Source organism: Cardiocondyla obscurior, linkage group LG05 (genome assembly GCF_019399895.1).
Source record: "Cardiocondyla obscurior isolate alpha-2009 linkage group LG05, Cobs3.1, whole genome shotgun sequence".
Taxonomy (NCBI): domain Eukaryota; kingdom Metazoa; phylum Arthropoda; class Insecta; order Hymenoptera; family Formicidae; genus Cardiocondyla; species Cardiocondyla obscurior.
In genome coordinates this window covers 5,863,037-5,888,303 of record NC_091868.1, presented here as the reverse complement: position 1 = coordinate 5,888,303, position 25,267 = coordinate 5,863,037, and the positions used below count along the sequence as shown (strand labels likewise).

General features: G+C 40.8%; 1 protein-coding gene across 1 annotated transcript in view; it reads left to right on the top strand.

Annotated features, from left to right (window-relative positions):
• Cv-c (crossveinless c) overlaps positions 1-25,267 on the top strand; it is a 169,152-nt gene that overhangs the window by 7,203 nt on the left and 136,682 nt on the right. The window contains exon 2 of the mRNA XM_070656351.1: positions 8,927-9,134. Coding sequence (XP_070512452.1) covers positions 8,973-9,134 — 162 coding nt within the window. The 5' untranslated portion in view covers positions 8,927-8,972. The remainder of the gene's footprint in view (positions 1-8,926; positions 9,135-25,267) is intronic.

Genomic DNA, 25,267 nt, shown 5'->3' with positions numbered 1-25,267 from the left:
GCGATCCGAAGCCCGTGGAAGCGAGCCGGACGATTCTCGACGGATAACCGACGGCCGTCAGTGAAGTAGAAGTACAAGATACTCGCCGTTCAAAATGCAACGAGCTATCGCGGTGGAAGCACGACCACCGCGCGAGTTATACGCCGTCGCGTTGTTCGAATGCCACGATGCAATCATTGCTGAAGAAGCACGACCACCGAGCGATCGCATTAACCGCGATGGGAAAAGCGAAGCCGTTCCGCAACTTTGGGAAAAGTTCCTACTCTTGCCCGTGTTTATGTAAGACAAGAAGGATCGTGTATCGTCGATTAACGTGATATTTTCGAGGAATCTCGAACAACCGATGAAAGGCCAGGCAAAGCAGATAAAGTGAGCCAAAAATTTTTGCGAAATCGACAGTGGATTCTTCTTCGTTGTATTTGCATCGTTTATAATTATCCGGTAGAGCCGCGGGTAATTAAAATAGTACGATTGATTCTAATTCTGGATATTGAAAAATTCCGGGCTGAGACTGCTCTTCCTTGCATCGCTTAAACAAACATCGCGTCCGGATCCGATCCGAGACACGTCGTTTTCTTATTCTACTACGGACGTTGCAACGACGGACTGTTTATTTGTATTACTGCAATAGCTCAAGCTATGACCTAAATGTTTTCTGTGACTATCTTACAGGGTGCGGAGAAATTTACGTTAACTGAACTCTGAAGCGTGCACACGAGACATAGCTCACGTGATGAAATCAAGTTCTCGGGTGCATTAAATTTAATTCGCGAACGAAATGAAATTAAGATGAAATCGTTTACGAACGGCGAAGTAACAGGCGCTGATGTTCGATGTATTTACCATTTACATACACGGCGTACAGTTTAATGCTACGAAACGTGAAAGATCGATATATTGTTTACTCTGAGGGAGTAGTTCTCTTACTTAATAGCGACTATTTTCAAGCTCGTTATTAAGTTTTCGCGTATCCGAGTCACGAGGGGAATCGTATGGAGCACGCGATAAACTGTAAATCGTGTGATAATAACTCTCGTCACGCAATCTTCACGATCACGTTACGTTGTCGATATTCCCGCACGACTCCGTGTACGTTTTGCAAACGCGATAAATCAAGACGTCGCGCTAGGCCCGTTTTCGTGCTTTCTATCTCATCGTTTCCCTATTACGTTCGCACAGCATACGCCTACCAACAAAGTTGAGCCTTGCTAAATCACACGGAGAGCATATGAAAATAGATTGCCGTAATTCAGGAAGAAGATGTAGGTACATATCAGATTTAATAATCTTTAACCTGCGCTTCTTACCTACTGCTCGGTTTCTCTTGAAGGAAATTCAGTATCGTAAAGGACGCGATGCAAAAATGAACAAAGACGTATTTTTACAGAAGAGCACTGAAATATCAATTTTGTTTCCAACTTTGTTAAATAATTAGTTGGCTCGAAAATAAAATTAATAATTAATGTTCAGTTTTGACGAACAATGTCTGCGTTAAACCGAGAGGGAATAAACGGGGATTTTTCTCACGTTTAATAATTTGGAAAAAAAAAACCGGTTAAGAGAGACGAATGTGTCGTCTCTGTTAATCAATTCGGGATGGATACCGCAAGTGACAGTATGAGTCATATATGTGTGAATCGTAAAAATGATTATCAAGTCCGCGAAAGTAACAAAGAGACGTTTATATACATATATGCGGACGATGCGTTTGATCTTTGAGCGTGACGAAGAATGCACCAAAGAAAAGGATTTTTAACGATCTGAATTCTTTCAAGTTAACTCGGGAGTCAGCCGGGAAGAATCTCCGAGGTGAGACCTGCGCTCATTATAAATTTCCTCTTCTTTCCTCTTTCTCTCCCTTCGGTTAATTATACTTAATGATTCAATAAACATTTTATTGCGCACATTTCTACGTGCACACTACCGCAAAGAACTTAATTTACCGCAATGGACGCTGCGGATGATATGAGAATAAATTGTTGGAAACGACAACTTCCGGCATTCTTACAATTCTCATTAACATTTCTTAAATTTTTTTAAATTATTGCATTGCTACATTCTTATATTTTTTAAAATTATTTTTTTTTTATTACGACATTGAAGCTAAATATATTATAGAAATTAATTAAAATAATACAAATTTAATTTAATTGTAAATTAAATTAAATTCTCTTTTTTCTTTTTTTCTTTTCTTTTTTTTTCTACGAATAGAAAATACTAGAAATATATCTTTCATGTTTATACAGTAACATAGTAGAAGAAAAGAACTTGTATTACATACCAATTGTTATTTGCCGAGAGTTAGAAATTTCCGAACAGAAACCCATCGACGTTTTTTTTTTTTTCTTTTCTCAATGTGAAACCGGAACCAGCTATTCCGCGACGAATGTTTAGAGCCATTTAGCAGTCGCTAAACGCCGCGGGTAGCCAGCATCCGCAGTGACCAGCTCCTTTCAGTTCACGTTTCCATCCATTGAATACCTCGTAGCGGGTTCTTCGAAGGGAGAGAAACGGAGAGAGGTTGTAAGGAGGCCTTGCAAGGTTACCTATCTCTTAGCGAAGTCTACGAACCACTTTCGAGTTAGATTACGTATATTTCGGTAGCGTTTATTTTATTCACAATTTTTTTTCAACCATCTATAGATATTTTATTTGTAATACCTGTCTACGTTAAAAAGAAAAATAAAGAATCTGATAAAATTGATAGAAAATTGATAGCCAAGAGTAATTTCGTAATTCACATATCTTACAATACTTCAACTCCAACTAAAGTAATTAAAAATAAAATTACAGCTCAAAAATTAACTACCATCGTTAAGTAACGTTAAATTTTAACTTCGATTAATTTTCATATATTACATAAGCGATAAGAAGAAGATAAATCCCGTTTATCGTGACAATATTCGATATCTTAATCTCTCATCGCGGATTAGATTGGATACTTTTCGTGATAAACTCCTGTCGACGTTAAATATTCGCGGAAGCTACGAGCGGGAGGCGCGCCGCGGGTACGATGATTCCGCGATGATTCCCCGTGACAAAACCGTTTTCTCCGTTCGGTCGACGAGGCTCGGCGCGCCGTTGGTGCACGCTGGCACATTAATTTCGATGGTAACAGGGCAGCGGCCGCAGTCGCGTTGCGTCGCGAGCGTAACGCTTTGTAATTACCGGCCGTCATTATCGTGCTACTCGACTTGACGCGATGATTACGGTGCGCCGGACAGGAGCAAATCGAGAGTGCTCGCTTGCGATGCGTGGTCGCGCGGAACAACCCCGGAGGGCCGTGAGTGGCATCGGGATCACGAGGCGCGGGACGGCGGGGCCGGATAGTTCACTGGGCTCCGATTAACGCCGCCTGACGGGGCTCTTCCTGCGGAATTATCAGCACGGCGAATTGAATTTTTGCCGGCAGCGCGGATTCGTGCCACGAGCCCCCGCGCGCCGTTATCGCGAGAGACCGACCGCGCGTTCTAAACGTCGTTACCGCTCAGGTGTTTGGTATCCTGGTTAGCTCAAGTCTTTCGACATTAGCCAGCACACATTCCGTGTATTTGTTGCCGTTTACATAGCGTTTGTAGCGCTCTGTGAAATCGTTTTGCTGCCAGCATCGCTGACTACCTCCGAAACTGAAAACTCGGTTTTCCGTTCTCGATGTAAGCACGTATCGCGGCAGCTCCGCTCGTATCGGCGCTATAAATTATTTATATTAGGAAACGTGCCGATAACTGTGCCAGTGGTCGAGCTGATAATAGCGGTACGGAACAGAAAAGAAGCATAGCGAGCGCAGCTGAATCATTTCACAGCAATGATTATATTTTCTATATTATTGCGAACGTATTTTCTAGCCCATTTATTTATTATAAAATAACTATGTTTTATAGATAGAAATTTTCACATATTTAAACGTACCGTATCGTATTTTATACATTTTATTAATAGGAACCTAAGTGATAATGTCTACAATTATTGAGACATTTAATTAAATATAATTTAAATATAATTTATTTAACGTGGCTGATTTTATTTCCTGCTTATATATTAATTTAAAGAAAATCTAACCGGATTATTATCGCCGACAATATCTTACGCATATGGAGAAAGTAATCGCGAGCGAAGAAGCAACAAAGTCCTTTTTGACAGAATTCTTCGCGGTTTTCAAACTGGTTTCGGGTTGGGTCGGCTAATTGGAATTAAATGCAGTTTCTCCCGCCCGCCGCGGCCGCATTTATAAACAGCTGAATGACAAATACCGCGATAGCGACAGTAATTAGGTATACACGATACCTCCATTTCCATGTAGAAGCTTCCTCCTCTTCTCGATATCTCGTCTGTCTTTTTCTCGCCGGTTAATCATTCGAGTTCCGATTGTGCCTCTCGACTGGACTTTGAAGTCCGAATCAACTCCGGCGTGCGCATAATTATACACGGTTTTACATGTCGATGATAATGCACTGTTGCGGACAAATCTCATTAACCTGATAAGAGTATGATTTCACCTTCTGACGAATATCGTCATTAAAAGGCAGAACGAGGAAGTGCGATAACGTCACCCATACATGTTAAACTTAATAAACTTATTTGTTGGAGTACGATTAAATATATTAACTATGAATAATATATACGCGTATATAGGTTATTTGTAACACTAATTTACGTCAAGCAACAAAAAAGTTACTGTAAAAAAAAAAAGTAATTGCGTTCACGCGTTTGTTACGTTGTGCATATAATCATTATTATTACACGGCTGAAAAATCTGTGCCAAGCTGCCAAAGGTAGAAAAAAATACGTGCACCTGTCCTGGTTGTACCTTGTATTACTCAACTAAATGTACACAAATGTTTAACGAGTGTTAAACCCATAAAGGTGTTGCTGACACTACCGAGCTTGACGCCTCCGCTTCTTCAAGATATGTGCCGTTACTTTCTTGAGGCGGGGTAGGCATATGAAACAGAGTTTGTTACGTGAGAAAAAAAAAAAAAACGGTATTTCTGTGGCCAATGTTACGTCGAGTGCATTATTTTATTAATTTATTTTTACGGCCAAACTTATCTTTCTAAAATTCTAAATTAATCTATCTATCTTTTATTTTATTTTGTGCATTGATTACGATTTTGTTTATCTTTTGCGCGGGCGTACGCCTCGCCTTTTGTTACGAAGCACCTCCCGCTGCTTTTCGAAGAACGATGTCAATGAGTTTAGACGAGGAAATAGCTCGCGTTCGTAATTACACGTAGTCGAATGGCCGCGAAGGTTAATAGGTTGGTCAGTGTGAGTCACGTAATTAGTCGAAACCTACATTTAACAGTCTCTCTAGCAGTTGTCTTCGTTCGCTGGCATTCTTCCTCGAAAACGTGCAAACATTTTTCGATCGCTATTTTTCAAGGTGTCAGTCTTGGTAAATCAAAGTGGTCTAATGGAATTAACATAGCGGCAGTTTATTAGAACGCGTTCGAGCCTGGCTGAATAATTTAACATAAATTACGAGCGAGTTAAAGGCTGTGATAGCGATTAATTGTGAATTAGCCTAATAGATGGATAAGCAAACAAAATCGGTAGCGCAAATGTTACATAAAGTATCGGAGGAAAGTTCAATTCCGTAGGCAAGGTTTCTTGAAGATCTTCCACCTGTTTGCAGCTTCATATTTAAATTGTACGCGTTAATTCGTTGATATTCTTATAATTGCACGTAATGTAAAATCATTGGCTATTATTCTCGCCTACGTGGACGAGGTCGCAGCTCGTTGCAAACGTGACGTGAGCAAAAATCGTGCGAAACGTAACAGCGTTCAAGAGTGCGATAATAATGTGTCGTAAAAAGAAGCGAAAACAGCTTTAAAGCTCCGTTCCGCGTAACAAATATGTCGTACGTGGAACACTCGGGGGTCTTATCAGTCGGATTTACGATTTCGATTAGCACGAAGCCGTCGTGTCTACCTTCCTGGTGGTGAGAAGACACTTAAAACAATTATCGCCGACGCATCGCACCTTGGGAAGAGCAGGGCTCCGGAAGGGTAAAAATCTCGCGAATTGAATTACGGCCGCCCACACTCGCGGAAATATTTAGATTTCACGATATCTAAGTGGGGAGTCAATATCAAAGTGCAAATTCATACAAATTCTTTTATTCCTTCGAGATGATACTTCTACGCGATAGTAACACAATCGAGAGATTATTTTAAGTAACAGTATACTTTTTTTTTTTTAATTAATACTAACTCATTTTTATATTTTAACGCGTGAAACAAAAAAAGGAAAAAAAAAAAAGAAAATTAAATTTGGAAGAAAAGACACACTAATTATCATGCGTATAATTACGAGGTTACGTGTCGAGGCTGTAAAATTCAACGAAATATGACTTACAAAGAAAAATCATCGGAATATCAATTTTATATCGCGCAGATAAAATCTCGACGTATCGATATTTACGCAGTAAGGCGTTGGTAGTTCGTACATGCCGCGAAGTCGATCTCCGATCTGTTCTGTCCGGTATTCCTGCGAGCCACCCAGGTGTGAACGCGCTCAGGAGCAAAAGAATCGCGGGGTAAATTACCTGCAATAATTCCCAACTGATAAGAACGGCGCGCGTCACTCTTTCTCTTTCTCTTTCGCGGCTAGCGGGCCGTTTAATTCAGTTTAACCAACGGCCCGTATCCGCCTCTCGTAGAATGGTATTCGATTAGGGTGAGGTATCGGTACCGGGAGGCATCGGTATCGCAGATATTTACGAGGTATTCCGACAGCCTTCGCCTACCAAAAAATGCCGAGTACAGAGAGCTCGACTCTTTAGAAGAATATTATTTTTTAATTAAAGCGAATACGTAGTGCTGAGCGTCGGAATGATGGATCGACGTTTTGGTTTTTTTTTTTGGCAGCCCGGGAAAATATTTTCATCGAGTGGAATTACGTTTTTACGTATAAGCTAAACGCGACTGTTATCCGGTATGAATTGTGCTTACATAAGATGCGACGAGCACCGTCGTTCACCTGTGAAATCACCTGACGTATTGGCTGCCGGCGGTCGGCCACGATTAGACATCCGGCGATTTTCTAATATTACGTGTGCAGGCAGGCGACTCGTGTTCTCATGCATGACTTCATTGTTGGCGAGTGCAATGATTGTAACGGCGATCGTATTGTATTCTTCAAGCAGGTCGCGATGTAATCGGTTCGTAATCTCGCGATCGCGTGTACGTAGATCTATCAAGATACATGAGTTACAAATGTATCGGATAAAGTACCATCGATCGATTTAATTATACCGACATGATTCATTTAATACGTTGCATAACTTGCGTGCGAGAGGCACTTATATATTTCCTGCTCATTTTTCTTTACTTTCATAGTAGCACTCTATCACGTTAGAAGGAACAACTCTAAATAATATTTTGATCACAATGGATAATTTTGTCACTCGTGGACGTGTACAATTAATATCTTTACAATTGTAAAAAATTTCTGTTTCACGTGATAAAATGATATCTATTGTATTATACGATCTACCAGTAGTTGTCGAAGAGTTTAATAAATTGTAGAGCTTTAGAGCTGCAATACTATAATAAATTACTGGAGCAGTGATAAAATGTTCAATATAACAAATAATAAGAGTCATTTTACAATAATTATAAAACTTGATAGAGTTCTAAGTTTGATAGATAAAATCGCCCTACCTACGATTCTCATTTTTTCACTAGGCTGTCTAGATACTCGCTGTGATAAAGTTTTACACGGTAGTCGAAAACAAGTACAAAATATAATGTTAATTATTATTGGCCAGCTCGCCGGAGCGTAAAGCCGTGCTCATATTTTAGTTTCACTATCGTACTTGTCGCGGTGCTAACTTAACCGCGTTAACGTAACTCCAGAAAATATTAATCCATCGCCGCCATATCTCTGCCGGAGTTATGAACGAAAGTCGGTTGAAATTTTTCCATTTAACCGCACTTAATAATACTTCATACGCCCCTTATGTCACCTCGCATCGACAGCACCAGCTCGTCTACTCTGTAATCTGGAATTTTTACCGCTACTAATATGCGAACATTTGTAGAAAGTTAACAAAACGTTGAATTTGCATAATAATTTGTCCGTTTTACTCATATAATTTTTATCATTATATAAATTATGATTTATATTATGAACGCGTTTACGCGTTGCGGTTTTGATGAAAAGTTTTATCTGCGTATTTAACGATAATAATATTACAAATTATTGCGATTTGAAAGGCGACACATGTACAAGACATGAATGATACAAGAAATAAAATCATTTGTCAGGTCTCTCAATGTTTTTTTTTTTTTTTTTTTTCCTTTTTCCCTTTGAAAGAAAATATTTCTTGTCTTCTGAGAACGGTCGTGTACTCAAATTGAACGACGGCAACACGACACAATTTCGAGTAGTAGGGAATTGGATACAAAGTGATTTCAGATTAGCCACACGTGCGAACGGCACGGCTAATCTGCACGGAATATAATTAGCTCCATGACTAACGCTAGTGCGGCTGTTAAATTTAGCCAAATGCAATCATAACAGCGCAGGTGGTCATTTTACCCTTTTCAAGTAATTTGACAAGCCCAGATTACACGGAGACCGCGCGACGTACCGGCCACAGTGAGTCACGGTGCAGCTAATTATATATGTATAATGCCTTTGCCAGAATACACCCATAAATCCTTTTTTCGCTCTCTATTTCTCTCCTCGTTCTCATTCGAGCACCGCAAGTGCCGCGTTTAATTTCTCTATTGATTTATTTTTTTAATATCAAGTAAATGTCAACATCTGTTATATCGGCGTATAATATCATAGTTTTAATTGTTAAATATTTACCGCGAGTAGTACGTTCGTTTTCCTTTGTTCTCTGTCAAATAAAATCCGAAGTACCTACTGTTATTAATTTGTATCATTTTTTTTTTGCGTTTACGTGTTGCAGGTGCACGAGAAAATGTGTGTGAGGTCGTCGAGGTGATTGTGAGAGTATGGAAACGTCAGGAAGTAGCGATCGGTTGCAAAATGGTTCGACAATCGGGAAGATGCCGAATCGGTTGAAGCTCTGTGACGAAAATGCCAAGGTGATAAGTAAGGAGACAGCGGAGATGGATCCGTACAGGGAACTGGAGCTGTATCTCGCTAAAGTTAAAGTAAGTCAATTAAAAAAAAAGTTTAATTCGTACTTTTACATCGTTGGCGTTATGTAGCTAGGAATTAAAATTGGTATCCCGAAAAGTTGAGGAATTTTAGAATTTAATTAATATTAAAACATAATTATATTGAATTTTCTACTTCTACGACATTAAGAGATATTAATCGGAAATTTAATTTGAGTGAATACGTTTCAATAGATAATTATAACAGATAATGAAAGGGAGTTTTTTAATTTTTTTTTTATGTTTTATTATGAGATCTTTTAGCTTGATATCCTTTGCTTTATTATTAAACCTTTTGATATATGTATATCATCGAGTAGAATCTGATGTAAACGTTAAGGAGTTAATCGTATTTGAAACCACACGTTGCCCTGCGGGTATGATTAATCATCGCATACATATCACCCGCATTCAAAAGTTCTACTCGCTTAGTCTTTATCCCCGCGCGCGATTAGGCACGTTGTTTTGCAATTTCGCAGTCAAAAGCATGTTTATACAAATCGTGAAAGGTCCCGGCGTTTCATGTAATCGCGTTTATACGACCGGATCTCTGAATGAAGAGGAAGATCGGCGTTGATTTAAAAAGGTCGGGATAAACGACGCCCACTTTCTCTTTATACGATAATCGACTCCGATTCCGTGGAAGTGATTCGATTTCTTAGGCCCGAAACGGAAGATGCGAGCGGTGAAAGGTATCGTGAGGTTCGCCTATAATATTTTTCATTATCGAACAGATCGCCGTAAAAGCAAATGATTTCTCTCGCACGACGGGCTGAGCGCGACGGGCGAACGATTCCGTTCAGATAAGTTTCTCGTCTTTCTTAATTAAAGCTGTTTGATGCGATCTAAATCATGCGTGATGCGCTTAATGTGCACACAAGGTGGAAAGTCGTCCCGCGGTCTCGCAACCCGGTGCGTCCTCTCGCGATGTATCATTTAGCATGCCATAACACTGCTCATTTAGCGGCACAATAAAATCGATCACGGCCCTTATCGATCGCCTCATTGATCGCCAACGGCGTGGCGTGTCGCGACAAATTAGCCACGACGTCGGCGATCGTGAAATTCTGAAACAAGTCGGTCTCTTCGTTGGTCGTTTTTTCGTATTTCCTTCCTGGTTTCGATGTTTATACATCTGTTTTAGAGACTTTACCTAACTAAACGACTCCAATGGCACCCGAGAAGTACGAACCGGTTCTTGTTTGCGAATTCGCGTAAGGCGCATTTGGTTACAGGTGTCACGATTACATTCCCATATGACTGCTTTAAATATTCATTAGCTATAGTGGATACGCTTGGAAAATCTGCTCAATGCTTAGAACGGAATTTATATCATCGATATTCTAGCGATATCTTAACTTCGTGTAAATAATATATATCTTCATTTTGTAACAATGCATAAAATACTCTCGCATTAAATACGCAAATTAATGACCATAAAAGTCATTGATTAATTCGCTGGTTTTATCCGTCAAAATAATTTTCACGATATACCGCCGTAAAAAATTCAGAATTTATTTATAGATTAAATTCATGCGCGCTTAACGCAATAAATCGAGTATACTTGGGATGCGCGTTCGATATGCATTTCGTGCGTTTTGCGTTTTTATTTCTATCGCGAGTTCGATTATCGGCAAATAGATTTGTTTTTGTCGTTCAGCCGCGACACGTTTGTCAGTTTTGATCGTGCATGCGGGCATGCGTGCGTCGGTTCCGCGTCATCCTTTGGCGCGTACCGATGCATCGTAAGTGCATCGGTGCATGTCGATGCCGTGCAAACAAATAAGAAGTATTCCGCACTCCGTACCATCGAGCGAGGTAGGGAAGGTGGCGGCCGATGGCTCATCGTTAAAACTAGTTGGTGCGGAAGTCGCCTCTCTGCCTCCTACTATTTCTCAGATAGTGCCTGCGAGTACTGCTACCGGTCGGCACACGGTATACCTTAACGTGGTCTTTACGAGAAACTTATAGCCGCGATGTAATCGGGACCCAATATCGTTTCCAAGTGAATGATTGGCCACTTATCGGCTAACGAGTGATCTAAGCTTCGAAGAACCTATAGATATCTACTTGCGTATCTTTTCCCTGTACAGATGATTGATCTAGATGTCTAAGACATTATTCATGATGAATTCGTCCTTGCGCTTTATATTTAATTATATTGCGATATAGTTTTCTAATTTTAATTAATTCCAAACGATCTTTATCAATTAATAATTACGTATGAATAGATCGCAGCTGGGTATTTCGAGTTCTACTTTTCGGAGTCATTTTTATTCATATTTTACTAATTTATTATTCATATTCTACTCTTTGAGCCCTGATTGCATATGCATATTTTCGTTAGCCCGTAGATATTTATTTTTACCATTGTGACGTGAGATATGAGCGTCATATAAAATCACGCAGGATCTCCGGTCTTACAAAACGAGCAAGATACAAACTTATTTTTTTTCTTCTCTTTATCCTCAGTCATTTATCTAGATCATCAAAGCGAACAGACGCATTCCTTCGATGATATCATTGCGCTAACGCGGTCCTAAAATAGACACTAGTTATACTTGGTATTTGAATTGATCGGTTTAGAAATCAAATGTGGATTTTGCGTATCAACGCCTACATATATTTCCAGAGCATGAAATTGTGTCTCGATCGAGGGACCAGTAGATCGTGGAGATCACTTTCTATAACCTACTGACAGCGAAGCATATTTGCAAGACTATCTTGCTGCCGAGCGTCACTCGCAAATATTTCTTCACGTTCGCGCGCCCATTAAATAATCACACATACGGGTCTCTGGACGCTGAGGTCTAAGTAATTATTATCACGGCGAATTTCTCGTTAGACATGACAGCAGACTTACGCGAGTAGTGTTTCTAATTGGCATTTTCTAAACAATCCATTTTTTTTTCTTTTTTTTTTTAATATAGAGCAAATCTTTTCTTTTTTAAGTCGCAAATAGCGATTATTGTTGAACCGACTTTTGTGAAATGTAATACAGTCGCGATTTTGAGACTTAGATTATCGTAGTTTTGGACTAATTGGAAATACAATAAAAAGAATTTATTCTGGAACTGTCGTGAAATATCACTCACTTCTGACAAACAAGTATCAATTCGCGGTCGAACCGGGGTGTTCGTTTGTAGGGTCATAACACGTTTAAAGCGGTAGTTTAATGTAAACACGTTTCGCACATGTGCGAGGGAGCGCACGTTCGGCACGCTGATGCCACGGCTTGCCTGAGGTTGCGGATAATAATCAGAACGGAATGTAGCGACCTCAAGCGTAAATGCAAGCGTTTCGACCAGGCGCACGCGGCAGCGTTTCTATCTGCATAACTATCTCTTGATCTTAAGCGTAACACGTACGGGCTCGTGAGACGAATCTGTATACGCGTCCGAATACGGAATAAATTCGTCGCCGCGATGGATGCTGCGAGATTGATTAAAGTTCTCAGGTGCACGCACGTCGGCCATTTACTTACCCGAAAATGCTACGTTGTACTTTTAAATTTATATAAATTTTTTTTTGTTATTTATTACAAGTTGGAAGAGTTTGAAAAAAAAATTTACGAGCGTTTTCTGGCGTTGGAAGCACGGTAAAATATTCGTTGAATAGATACCCAAGATAGGTTACGTCGTGCATGCGAAATCGCGCGTTTGTGATAACAAACTGTTGCTTCGTGGATGCGAAAAGTTTATTCGTATTAAATTACTGGCGAACACGCGCGTGTATTAGTGTTCGTGACAGTTCGCGCTTGTGAAGATGTATGCTGAAATCAGCGTTGTGCCGATATTTAAGACAGTTACAACATTTTTCACAATGTTACAAACATTAGCGCTTTAATAAATTTGCGCGTGTACCTATGCACACGATAGAAATGTTTTTTTTTTCCCGCATATTGCCATTAATCTACGAAGTTTTTTGTATCTCGTCTTGATATAAAATATAAATAATTCGCTCGTAGTTTCTTTTGAAATTGCATTTTTTTAAAGCGGCACGAAGCCAGTTTATTTGATCCCGACGAGCGCTTCGGCGAAGACTGTTCTCACCTTAGCGCGTTTACGAGAGATCGATGGAAGATCCATACAAATTTTCGAGGAAGTTCTGGCGAAGTCGCGCGCGAGCAGAAACGCTTCCCACAGCCCAGTCGTGCGAAACCTCGTGCACTTGATACGCCGCGTATCGACGCATCGCCACATAAATCGTGCGTCAGAGTGATTCACGATAAAATCTTCGGGATGCAAAATCGGTAAACTCAGGTTCAGAATGCCGCATCTGTCCGCGACGACAGGGAAACGAAGTGGGTAAGGAACGCTGGAATACCGAATAGCATCCGGCTGGGAGTATCTCGGGGGCTTCCCGATATCGTCGGGACCTGAAAATCTCTCTGGTAGCTCCAGGGCCTTCGTCTCGAAGGTGGTCTTGCTACGTTCTTTCGTGCCATTTCATTTTTTATATGATAAATATTCCGTTTTTATTACCGCGTATATATTTTATTGCGCGCGAAAAGACCTCTTAAAACTTGTTTAACGGAAAATAGTAACGCTATTTCGATTTCGGTTAAAAGAATCTCGGACAATTTACAGTAAATTAAGGTTGACATTTGTATTCGACGGAGTCTTGATCCGAGTTTGACATTATTTGCATACGAACTTGTACGTTATGTCGGAATCTCAAGGCTGGCCATCCTTTCCCTTGAAGATTGCAATCTCCGTGCATGCGCTGCGTTGATCGTGAACCGACACGTGAAAAGTTTCTCGGCTCGCGAATGACTCGACTTGGCGGGTCGTCGAATCATGAGCAAGACATTTTTCCCTTCGGAATAAAATCTAGCTGACTCATTCGCTGACTGAACTTGAAACGTTGATGTACGTTTGATTAATTGTCCGCGTTGCAAGAAGTTGAGTTTCATAAAATTAACAACGAATTATTCATACGTGCCTAACGAGATATTGTTAAGAAATTTTATAAAATGCGTAAATAAATCAACGGAACATGTGGTCGATGAAAAATACGTATTTCAAACGAAAGTTCGCGGTGTCATCGCGTGCTCGTGTCGTTGTTTCGAAATTACAATCGTCGTTTGGTCATTAAAATTGTCGTTTTCCCCTCCCAATTTAAAAAAAAATGTAGAATTCTCGCGTGTACGTCGATCATACCCGCGTGGCGGTCGTTCCCTCGAATTCCTCAATGACTTCTTTGTGCCAGCCTTGGATACTTTCACTTTTCATCTCTCGGCTATGTGATCAGGTACTGTCATTCCCCGCGAAACGCATACACGCGCTGCCTCGTACGCCCGGCTCGGTTCACTCGTCGAACACTCGCACGTTGCACGCACGTTGCACGCACGGTGCATGCACGCACGTGGGGGACAAGATATGCGCGTGTGTGGGTGGAAGTGTAGGACTGCCGTACATCCGGTTGGGCGTGTCGGATGGGCTGCTCGAAAACGGTTGCATTCGTACCTCGTTAACGCGAATCGGATGCAGTTCCTGCCGCAGGACTACAGAATGCAACTACCTTCCGTTAGCCCTGAATGCAGTTCGTTAGCTGATTCATTGAAAGCATCCACGATCCTTGACATGGTTGTCGAGAAAGATAAAGAAGCCGCGAAAAATATTTGTTGAAAACCGCTCGAAATTATTAATATTTATACGATACGGATATATGAATTGCAAATATAAATTATCACACTCGACGTAACGTGCATGTTTTATAATTCAGTTCCTCTAAATAAACGCTTGTACGTTCTCCCAGATTTTGTGCATGGCCAAGAAATAAAGTTTCGTTTCTATTTCATTTATTGATTCACCAATGGCTTAGTTTGTTCGAAAGAGTCAGCGTTGAAAGGGTTAATAACCAGACGGGGTCAGCGGGTCGCATAAATGTTTTTCTCTTCCGCCGGTCGGTCCCGCGTCGCTCCTCGCGCATTATCAATTTGCAATGCTGATAAGATGGAAATGCCCGAGAGCGGATTTGTAAGTCGAGTCGCGACGTAATCAGCTTTGCCGCCGCGAACGATGAAAGCGATTCGGCCTCCGCTGACGAAGTGCCCGATCGCAAATATTTTTTTTTTTTTTTACGTTTTAACGTTATCGTTACCGTAGCGCTTTCTACATAAATAGATTCGCGAAACCGACGACCGTTCGTAGAACCTGCGCGCGGGGATTCTCTTTTATCCTCTAACTTCTCGTACGCGGGTATATTCCAGATATCGTTGTCGCTTTTTCTCGGTGTGAACGACCTCGTGTGCCAGCGCCGTCGAAATTAATTTGCCCCCCTTTTACCAGCCGCATGCAACCCTTCGCCTTCTCTTTTTCTAACCAGCTGCGACGCGAGCCGATCACAACTGCGGGCAGCGGCGGCAAGCAGATGCGAGCCAACGTGTGGTTAACTCGGAATTACGTCCATTTAGCGGCATCCTCGCATTTTGTGGCCGCTTTGTACCGCCAATTTGTTGCCGGCCGGACGCGCCGGTTCCGACGGTTAATTTGTTTGCGCGTCGCACTTGTCACCGCGCGACCGGAGGAAACGAGCATGTGCGAGCCAGTGGGTGGTAACTGATAACAAGCTCCCATTGGTATGCCCCGCATACCAATATATTTTCTGACGTCAGAAAGAATTTCGTTACCGCGCGTACGTACGGATTCTAAGTCATACTAATTGCTCGTTCGGCTTACAGTTTTATTCGCCATTCCGGGCGCTCACTCTTGCAATAAAAAAAAAATATCGCCGCGGTAATAACGCCTGAATTATATTTTTCACGAATAAATTATTCCCGGAACTTTAGCGCGAAATCACCTTTCCTGGAAACATTTTTGTTAAGAAGCGGCGAACGATATCTGGGAGACGACTGATATTCTCCTTTTTTTTTTCACCTTCAAATTTCTTGAAAACTTTATTACTTCGCCGGGCGCGTTTTCTACATTTACGAGCGGACGTCTGGAAGCTGTAGTCACTTCTACACTTCTTTTGCGACGAATATACAACCGTGAATTGGCACGCGAGAATAACGCCGTCGAAGAAAGATTAGACCTCGCCGAGTAGGAAGGGAACAAGAAGTGATGTACGCGCACAACGGACGGGCGGGTAACATAGATTAGCTTTGTACCGAGGAAACGTAACGTAACGATACGAGAGGCTGGGGTATCTACGATATCGATGACATAACGTCGTCGACGACGCCACTCGCAGTGATCGTTTCTGCGAGAGAAAAATAGTATCGTGCGCAGTTAATAAACATTATGAGTTTACAAATTCGCAGTGATTACGACAGAGATTATTTAATCTTCTCCGAGCAGCCATTCGAACATTTTCATCTAATTAAGTAGAAAAAAATAGTTTTTTTTATCTCGTAGTAAGCGCACATGTAATATCAAGTATTTTTGCATTTTATACTTATTTAATAGGATATATGTAAATTGGTAATTATCTTATAGATAAACGTTAACGCAGAAATGATAAAAAAATCTTGTAATCTCTTTTCAATATCAAATCACTGTTATTATTCAAATAGATTCGATTTGTGATTTAAATTGATGATTTCTTAGTCTTTGGAACGATTTTTTTTTCTTTTTTTTTTTTTTCTTAGGAAATGTGATATATTTAATCAAGGATTCGTTACTAAAACGCACGCCACTCTTGAATGTTTAGCATTATCTCAAGTAATCAACACCAGGTCGACGAATCCTAGTGGATCTAGAGAAGGAAATTGTAGTAGTACACGTTTGCTCTTCGCGTCATGTGTATCGAGTTTCCAACGATCCGACGATAATCGAGGTGTATCCATTTACGTGATTTAGCTGATCGTGTTTGCCCGCTAAATGCTATCACTTGCCAAGATTCTGTCATCTATTACCGTTACTAATCTTGGCAAGTGTCGGCCGTTTGTTCGTATTATTTTGGTCCGTACCCAAACTAATAACCCTCTTTCGAAGGAAAAAAATTTCTTACGAAACGTCGTAGTAGCAAAGACACGAGGGTACGATATGCGCCACTACCTGTCGACACGAATCTCAGCGTCGAGTGATAAAACGACGCACCGTGGCCTTGGACAGAGCCGCGCATTATTAAAACAAACATCAAGCCCGTGTTCCCAGTCGGTGTTGCCGACGCGAAAAATTTAATAATAATTTCTATAAAATAATTTTGTGTCTGCAACTACGACTCCTAATTAATATAATGCAATAATAATGCAACTGCATTTTTGAAATAAAAGTACCATTAAATGAATTTTGTCCGATTGGAGAATTTAACGTTATCGTACGCCGAAGACTCGTCTCTCTCGGTAATGGCTAAAGAGAATGAGCCCGCAGGAGCAGGAACGAGAGAACACCTCGCTTATATAATTTCAAGAGTGACCCGCATAATTATTTGCAAATGCCGTACCGATACCGATGAGGTGCCGGCATAAATTTTCGCCGGGCGTTAAGCGTGTCCGCGAGCTATAATCCAATCGCATCTCTTTGCCTGGTTAACCGGTGAGGAAAATGCTACAGTGATACCTGTATACGTACGAACACACGTGTGTCCCGGGGTCTCTTCCTATTTCTTTTCCTTCGTACTTTCATTTGCAACCTTTAGCCCAGCTAAGACATGTTAAAATTATATGATACATCATCGGTACCTTGCTATTTCTATCTGCCTATTTTCGTTACCGTTTAACGCTTCCTTTCTAATTTATTCGATAGGTAAAACAAGAGTCACAGAATTTTCACCGTTCGCTGCTTTTACTTCGTAATTACGTAATCTATTTAATTTGATCGCTTGACGAACGAGCTTCAATTCTTTTTCTTATACATTAGTACACCGAGCCGTTTGCTCTTATCTTCTTCTTTCAAATATATTCCGTGTGGCCCTGCCCCGCGCGATTCCTTTCTCACCGATGTTTTTCTTTTTTATTTATTTTTAGTCACTTCTTCAACTTCTCGGTGATGCAACTAGTATACATCTTCTCGAGATCTTTCGCTTTCCTCCCCTCTTTGCGCCGATTTTAGTATCAAGCCACGTTCTCGTACGTAGCAGATGTGATTGAACCGCGGAATTATTTATCGTGAAACAAGGAAGGAAAGTTATGGGCAACTTACGAGTTACGAGGATGCCCGGAGACATTCCCGCTCTCGTGCGCATATGATTTTAATGGAAAAAGACAACGTATAATCTGCGCATTGAGCCACGTACGTTTGCAAGGCTATTGCAATAATAATTGCCCGCGCCAATCGCGAAACTACCGCTCCGCATATGCAAATAATAATGAAAATTATCTCGCGTACTATTTTTAACAAGACACTCTTCAAACACCGCTCGCGATAGTCACGCATCCAGTAAAATTCCTTCCCCGACGCTTTTCAACGAGACGCCATTTTCAAAGATCTATCAATTCTCGCATCTAATTATTTTCCGACCCGTTTTAGTATAAGACGACTCTATCTACCGTGACCGTCGAGGAGAAACGTCGAATGTGTCGAGCACGAGAACGGCGATGCGTCGTCTTATCGAACTGTTCCAAAGTTCTCGCATGTCGACGCCGCGCTTTTGTCAAAAGAGAGAAGAAAGGGGGAGAGAAACGACCGAACGTTACGAGACATAAATAGCTCTCGCATCGTAAATTATAGATTAATTTTTAATCGCTAAGCATCCTACAAATCACGTTATTAATTAGCAAAGTAGGTATAGACGTGATAGGCGATTCCTATCTTCTGGTGTTTAACGCGCATATTATCCGTAAATAATTTCGTCGCAAAATAATTAGCAGATATCTCGCGTTTATCTCTCTCGAGATGCGAGGCGCCGGAGAGCCTTGATAAATAATCACGCTACGCCGGCTGACTGAATGTCTGGGCGGATGTTGCATTTTAATGAAGCGTAAGTACGATCGATCCGTGCAAGGACCTCGGCGGTCCTTCACTTTTTCACCCATTAACCTGACGCGCGGAGAGTACTGACCGCCTGATCGCGCGAATGAAGGCTGGTTACGTCACTCATAAAGTGTTACGGCCCGATTAACATCGTAACAAAAACACCGGCGTATTAAAGCGTGACTTTACATCTGATACGGACTATGTCTTAATAAAATATATAAATCCTCGCGATCCTCGGCCCGATACGCGAAAGCTACGCGTGATCAGCTGCGTTGCACAATTTCCGACTGTGATACCAAGACATTTAATGTAACGTAGATTAACAAGCATATTAATACAACAGAATTCCGAGTGAATAAATTGTCTCGTAATAAAATTGACATAATTTCCCTAAAAGTAATAAAAAAAAAAATAATAATATAAAATAAAAATAAAAAAATAAATTAAATGTGTAAATCAGTAATTAAGACGAGTGCCGATTCGAAATGCAGAGCACGTTCAGAATAATCGCTGCGCGCTGAGCTTCTCACGTTCGCATTGCTTGCAAATATACCGTCTCTTCCTTTATGTAACATTCGTTTGATTCGCTATAAATCGCTAAGTACGCGGTCGTCATTATTTACCCGTAGAACCAAGCGATAAAAGCCCTGGTTGGCGATAGCGCAACCGTGCGGACGCAATGCGCGATTGCGACCGCATTGCAGACATATATCGCGCGTCGTCGACGAGCATATATATCGTCGACCACGCACGCATGCAGCATACGATGCGTCGAAGTAGACTAGTGAGGCTTCGATAGGCAAACAGGTGGGCAGCACGGGATTCTTGGCACTGCGCTATCGCGAAAAATCGCGGCCACGATAATCAAGAGCCCACGTGACCACCGCTTTCTCACCGCCACGCCGACTCTCTTGTTCTTAAACGTAATACTTTTATATTGGTGCAAACATGTCACTTGCGCATACGAATATTTTTCGCGTGTATCTACTAATGTAGGTATCTACAAAGCGCATTAGAAATGTCAAAGTTTAAATTAAGATGCTCACGCGAAGATCACCCGCCTTGTTTTTTTTTTTTTCTGCCCGCTTGTTCTCTTCCTTCCTCGTTTGCTTTTACCTTGCCGCCTCGTCTAATAAAACGCGTAAGTATGTACTTTCTTTCAGAAAAATAAGGAAATATTTTAATCAATTAAAATTACGAAATATTTAAGTTATAAAACTTTTTGACGTTTAAATTTATATCGTTTAATTAGCATCGCGGAATAACTTTCGTACCGATTACTCAGATCGAAAATTCTCATTAACGCCAACATTGCTCAATGCAATGATTGACACTGAGACGTGTGACCAATTACGTTGAAAAGCACCGCTTATTAAGCATGGATTATAAGTCTCCGAGCATTGGTCAGCCGAGAGAGAAAAAAAAGTCGAGGCGAAACAAGACATCAGGCGAGGCTGGGAATTTTTTTTCGTTGCGTCGACAGAAGTACTTCGTGTCGATTACATATTCCGCGTTTCCTCAACTACCGCAGCCGACAGTCGCGCAATTGCTCAAGTCTACTGTAAGAGCATGAATAATCATTGTTTTGAAGGTGTTACTCAGTAATATTTCAAGCCGATCGCAGAGATTAAAATCTTCTCTCTAACATAGGCAAGCAATGTAGCACGGAAATAAATACAAGTAAAATTTTTAACTTAAAAAAAATAATAATAATAATTAAATTTTAAACAGCAAAATTATTCTGTACTAAATCATATTTTATATTTATTCTCTTACTCTTTATATAATTGTAAATTTATGTGGAGCCGCTATCAAGGAAACTAGGGCAGTTTAGATTTATTAAATAGTCTTTCTCGCGCTACCGCTGTACCGTTAGCGTTGTAAAATTGCATTATTTAGTGCGTGTCGCTTACAAGCTTCGTAATTAAATTAATAATTAAATTACAATGTACTCGTAATCGTGCCGCGCGTACGTAGGCACTCGCACGGGTACAAATAAAATATTCAAACTGATATATCGTTCCGTGCGATTTCAGGCTAGTAATTTCGCGTGTGCGTGAAATGCATATGTACAAACGTCAGCATACACGTGTATATACAAACGGCGCGTAACGCACGTAACAGGGTTGGATTAATAACTGTATCTAACAGATATACGAAATCAGGAAAACGGATTAAAGTCTGAAATCTCGACAGCTGTCCACTTTAAACATGAAGGGAAGAAATAAATTTTGTGAAAGTAAAAAAAAAACTGCTACTCTATTAAAATCAATTAAATATACAAGGAAATATTTATTAATAAAAAAAAAATTTTCGCCAAGACGTCTATCGTTCAAACTAAAAAACCACTATCAAAGACCATCGCTAGGTTTAACAAAAAAAAAAAAAAAAATTAATACCAAAGAAATACGCGGCAGAAATAAAATTCTCGAATAAATACAACGTGTTCAAACATATCTGAGACTTCTCGACACCCTCAAAATTATCATTATCCATTATTCTAAACAATCTAAACTAAAGAAACGTTACGTAGGGGCATAGATTTTCCAAGGTTCGGGAGCGGCCCTGCACGGTACGTACACGGGAGATCTTGTCGGATGCTCGTAAACCGGAGCTTTACGGCGTTTTGTATGCAGTATTTAACCCTGAATTTATATCCCGTCAGGGCTCATTTATACCGGGCGTCGTCGCGGCCGCCTTTAACGGCCGCGGCCTGTTGTTGTAGTGTTCAGTAATGCGCGCAATTAGATAGTAATTAGCCGTGCTGCGCGGCCGAGCCCCACGCGGGTTTCGCGGCCCTCGCGGGCCCGATGCGCCCGCGACGTGCAAGCATTTTCCGAGCGAGCAGAGCGCGGCGGGTAGTCACGCGCTCGCTTAGGCCGCCCGCTTCGACCCTCGGGACGTTTTGAGAAACCATTTCTCTTTACGGCCGCTTTTTTTTCCCCAGCCCTGAACGTCCTTTCGGCCCGTGGAATAAATCACGCCGCGAATAATGCCGCGCTTTCTGTTCTGTGGGAAACGTTTCGCGAGAAACAGCGGGTCTACCCTTATGCAACGAGCCAAGCGTGAAGTAACGCACTCAGACCCGAAATAAAAACTCGAGTATTGATAAGTATTAATCGGCCGGCAGCACGATTGAATTTATACGCGTTACGCACATGCATCGAACCAACGACTCGAAGAACTGAAATTCAATCGAGATAACGTAGAAAAATAAATAGAGAGGAAGGAGAAAGTTATTTTTAATTCTTAAGTACTTTTGCAGCGCGGTTAAGGGAATCTTAAAATCAAGAATGCATTATAAATTCAACATAATAGGTAGTAAAAACGTTACTAAAAGGGTAATATTATCATCGTCCGTGCTGTTTAACATCGCGCACACGTACGCCGCGCGGCGATATAATTTTATTAAACGCGCGAGAGTGTATCGTGGGAAACGCAGCGGAACGTTTGCCGACAATACTTTCGTATTATGTAGAAGAGACGGGACCGCGCGAGGCATTATTTTCTACGATGCGCATTACTCGGGTCGTCCGTTTTTAACGCCGAAGGGCCGCTATTCATTAACCCGGCGCATCCTTTACTTCCTGATCCTCGATGTCGTAGCCGATTCCTGATCGCTCGTGGTCGATCTCATCTTTTCCCGTTTATCAGACCGAAGGCTTAACGGTAATCGTTAATTACGAATCTTCGATCGCCATTGACGCGGACGGCGCGTTAATCTGCGAACCGCATTCGATATATCAAGCCGCGAGCAATCGGCAAATCTAATTGAGCTCGACGATCCCTAAGGACAAAGTAGCCGCGACTAAGCTGCGGCTATATTTTGCAGCGATCAGAATTCGAGGGTGGTCGAAATACGGTTGGAAATTATTTCAAATCAATATTATTAAGACGCTAATTATATTAATACGAATAACGTTAATTATACCAGCGCTATTGGGAAGATTGCTGTTTCGTGGAAGCGAGTGTCGCGAAGGCGACGACATTTTGTTTGGCCAATTAATAAGTAATTAACCGTTCCGCGGTAGTTGATCCGTATCAACCGGGAATAAACTGGTCGCGTATCGCGATTTCGATAAAATAGGAAGAGAAATAATAATCTATCGCGCTTAATGGACTACCAATTAGAAATCGTTCATGCGCGTGGAGCTAATTACTATCGCAGCAGTAGCGATGCCCGGGCTTGTGAATAATTACCGTCGATAGAAATACCGCTCGTTCGTCGATAACTTGTTGAATGCTGATGCATTGCGACACTTTATCGCGGCATAACGTACCGGTGACTCAACGCTCGCCGCATCAAAGATTCTCGACAAATTTCACCGGCGAAAGTACGTTTATATGTAAGATCCATCTTGGAAGTTCGCGATATCATTCAATCGCGCGCGGCGTGACGAGTGTTTAAAAAGAAATAAAATAAAAGATTTTCTCCGAAGGATATCTGAGGTCTGCATTTATATATAGTCGTTACACGAATCCTATATGAAGAAATAGATAAAATACTCGGAATAAAATTTCATATCTCCAGACACAGATTGAGTCACGTTTTGATTAAAGCACGATTGAGAATATACTTAAACAAATTGTGAGAAACAAAATGTTATACGTCATGAACTCTCAGAGGGACGGGATTTTTCAAACAGTTTCCAAGCATATAGGTCACTGGCTCATGTGCGAACCACTCCGATACGGAATGGTAAAAATTATTAATACATCTTCCCACACAGAATCACGACAAGATTACATTGCAGGATCCTCCGCGAAAGGATCATATTGCCTTTGTGCGCTAGCACCCGTGCCATATGACCCTTCGCGAACCCTCGGTCACCGTATTATAAAATTTACACTGCGCAAAATAGATCATAGAGCCCAAAAGCATCTCGCGTACGGACAGAACAATTGAAAGGAAACAATTTAATAAAAAAAAAAATAAAATAAAATAAAATAAATATATATTTTAATAATCGCATTATGAAATAAAAAAAAATAATTTTTAATGATCATTATTTTTCTTTATTAATTTTCAATTATTAGAAATAAATACAAAAAAAAGTTATTAAAGTAAAGAAAATAATTTTTATCAGTGCCAAAATGCATCTAGAATTTTATTTCAATTTTACGCGATACTCGGTTAGTTCATTACTGCGCACAAAGTGGTACATGAGACAGCATTATTTTTGAGGTACCAATCGAGCTGACGAAGGGGTTAAATCGCCGACGTAAACGCGCGCGGTGCATTCGGCTTTCTTCATCGCGCGCTTACCGCGATACTTAAGTGGTAATCGTTGATGATTCGATTGGCCGCATCGAGATGTTCTGGGTGCGATGTATGAGCGCGCATTCTGAGCAACGATTCCTCACAATCAGTCGTAAGGGTCAACGGCCCGTTGGGCCGACTAAACCGAGTGTGCGACGCATATACGAAGCGGACTGAACCCCGCCGCCACCGATTTCTTATTTAAATCACGGCCGAGCTCACAAATCACCGCTATCGCATTCCATTAGACAGCCCGGAATCTAATAAAACTTCTTCCTTCATCATCCCGCGCCTTTTTATTGTATGCGTATGCTTGACCATTTCGACCGTGATTACCGCGCACTATTTATTTTTCTACCGGCTCGCCTTTGTACTCGCGCGATGATACCAAAAATATGATATTTTAATGACCGATGTCAAGTGTCACTCGTTCAACTACCCTTTATCGCGTTCGGCGACTGTATGCTTAATTATACTAACCAAAGAATACTTCTTAACGTCAATTAATATTTTTTTAATTCTAAAAATGGTATTTTACAACACAATCGTTCCTTTAGTTGTTTATCTTACAAAGCGCGATAAATCATTTTCTTTACGTTAAATGTGCATTCTACAGATTATTTCGAAACTATCCCGTCACGTTTAACTGCTTAATCACGCTAATTAGAAAATAGATTTCCTAATATGAGTTTTTAATTTTACTATTTTATCTCGCTCAAAAATCATGCTGTTTTATTTTATATAAGTGACAAAATTTTTCTTTTCTTTTTTATTTCGATAAGCAACTAATTTTTCTACACCGAGCATATATTCTGCAGATTTTAATGCAATGAAAATATCCAATATAATCATTATTCTTCTTAATCTCTCGTGCAAAAAAATTTAGTCGGCAATCGCCAAAAAAAGCAATTTCGATGACATCAACGTGCCGCTGGCGACGCAAGAATGTTGACATTAATGCTGTTTACTCAACGGAGTAACAGATTGCCGTATTAATTATCGGT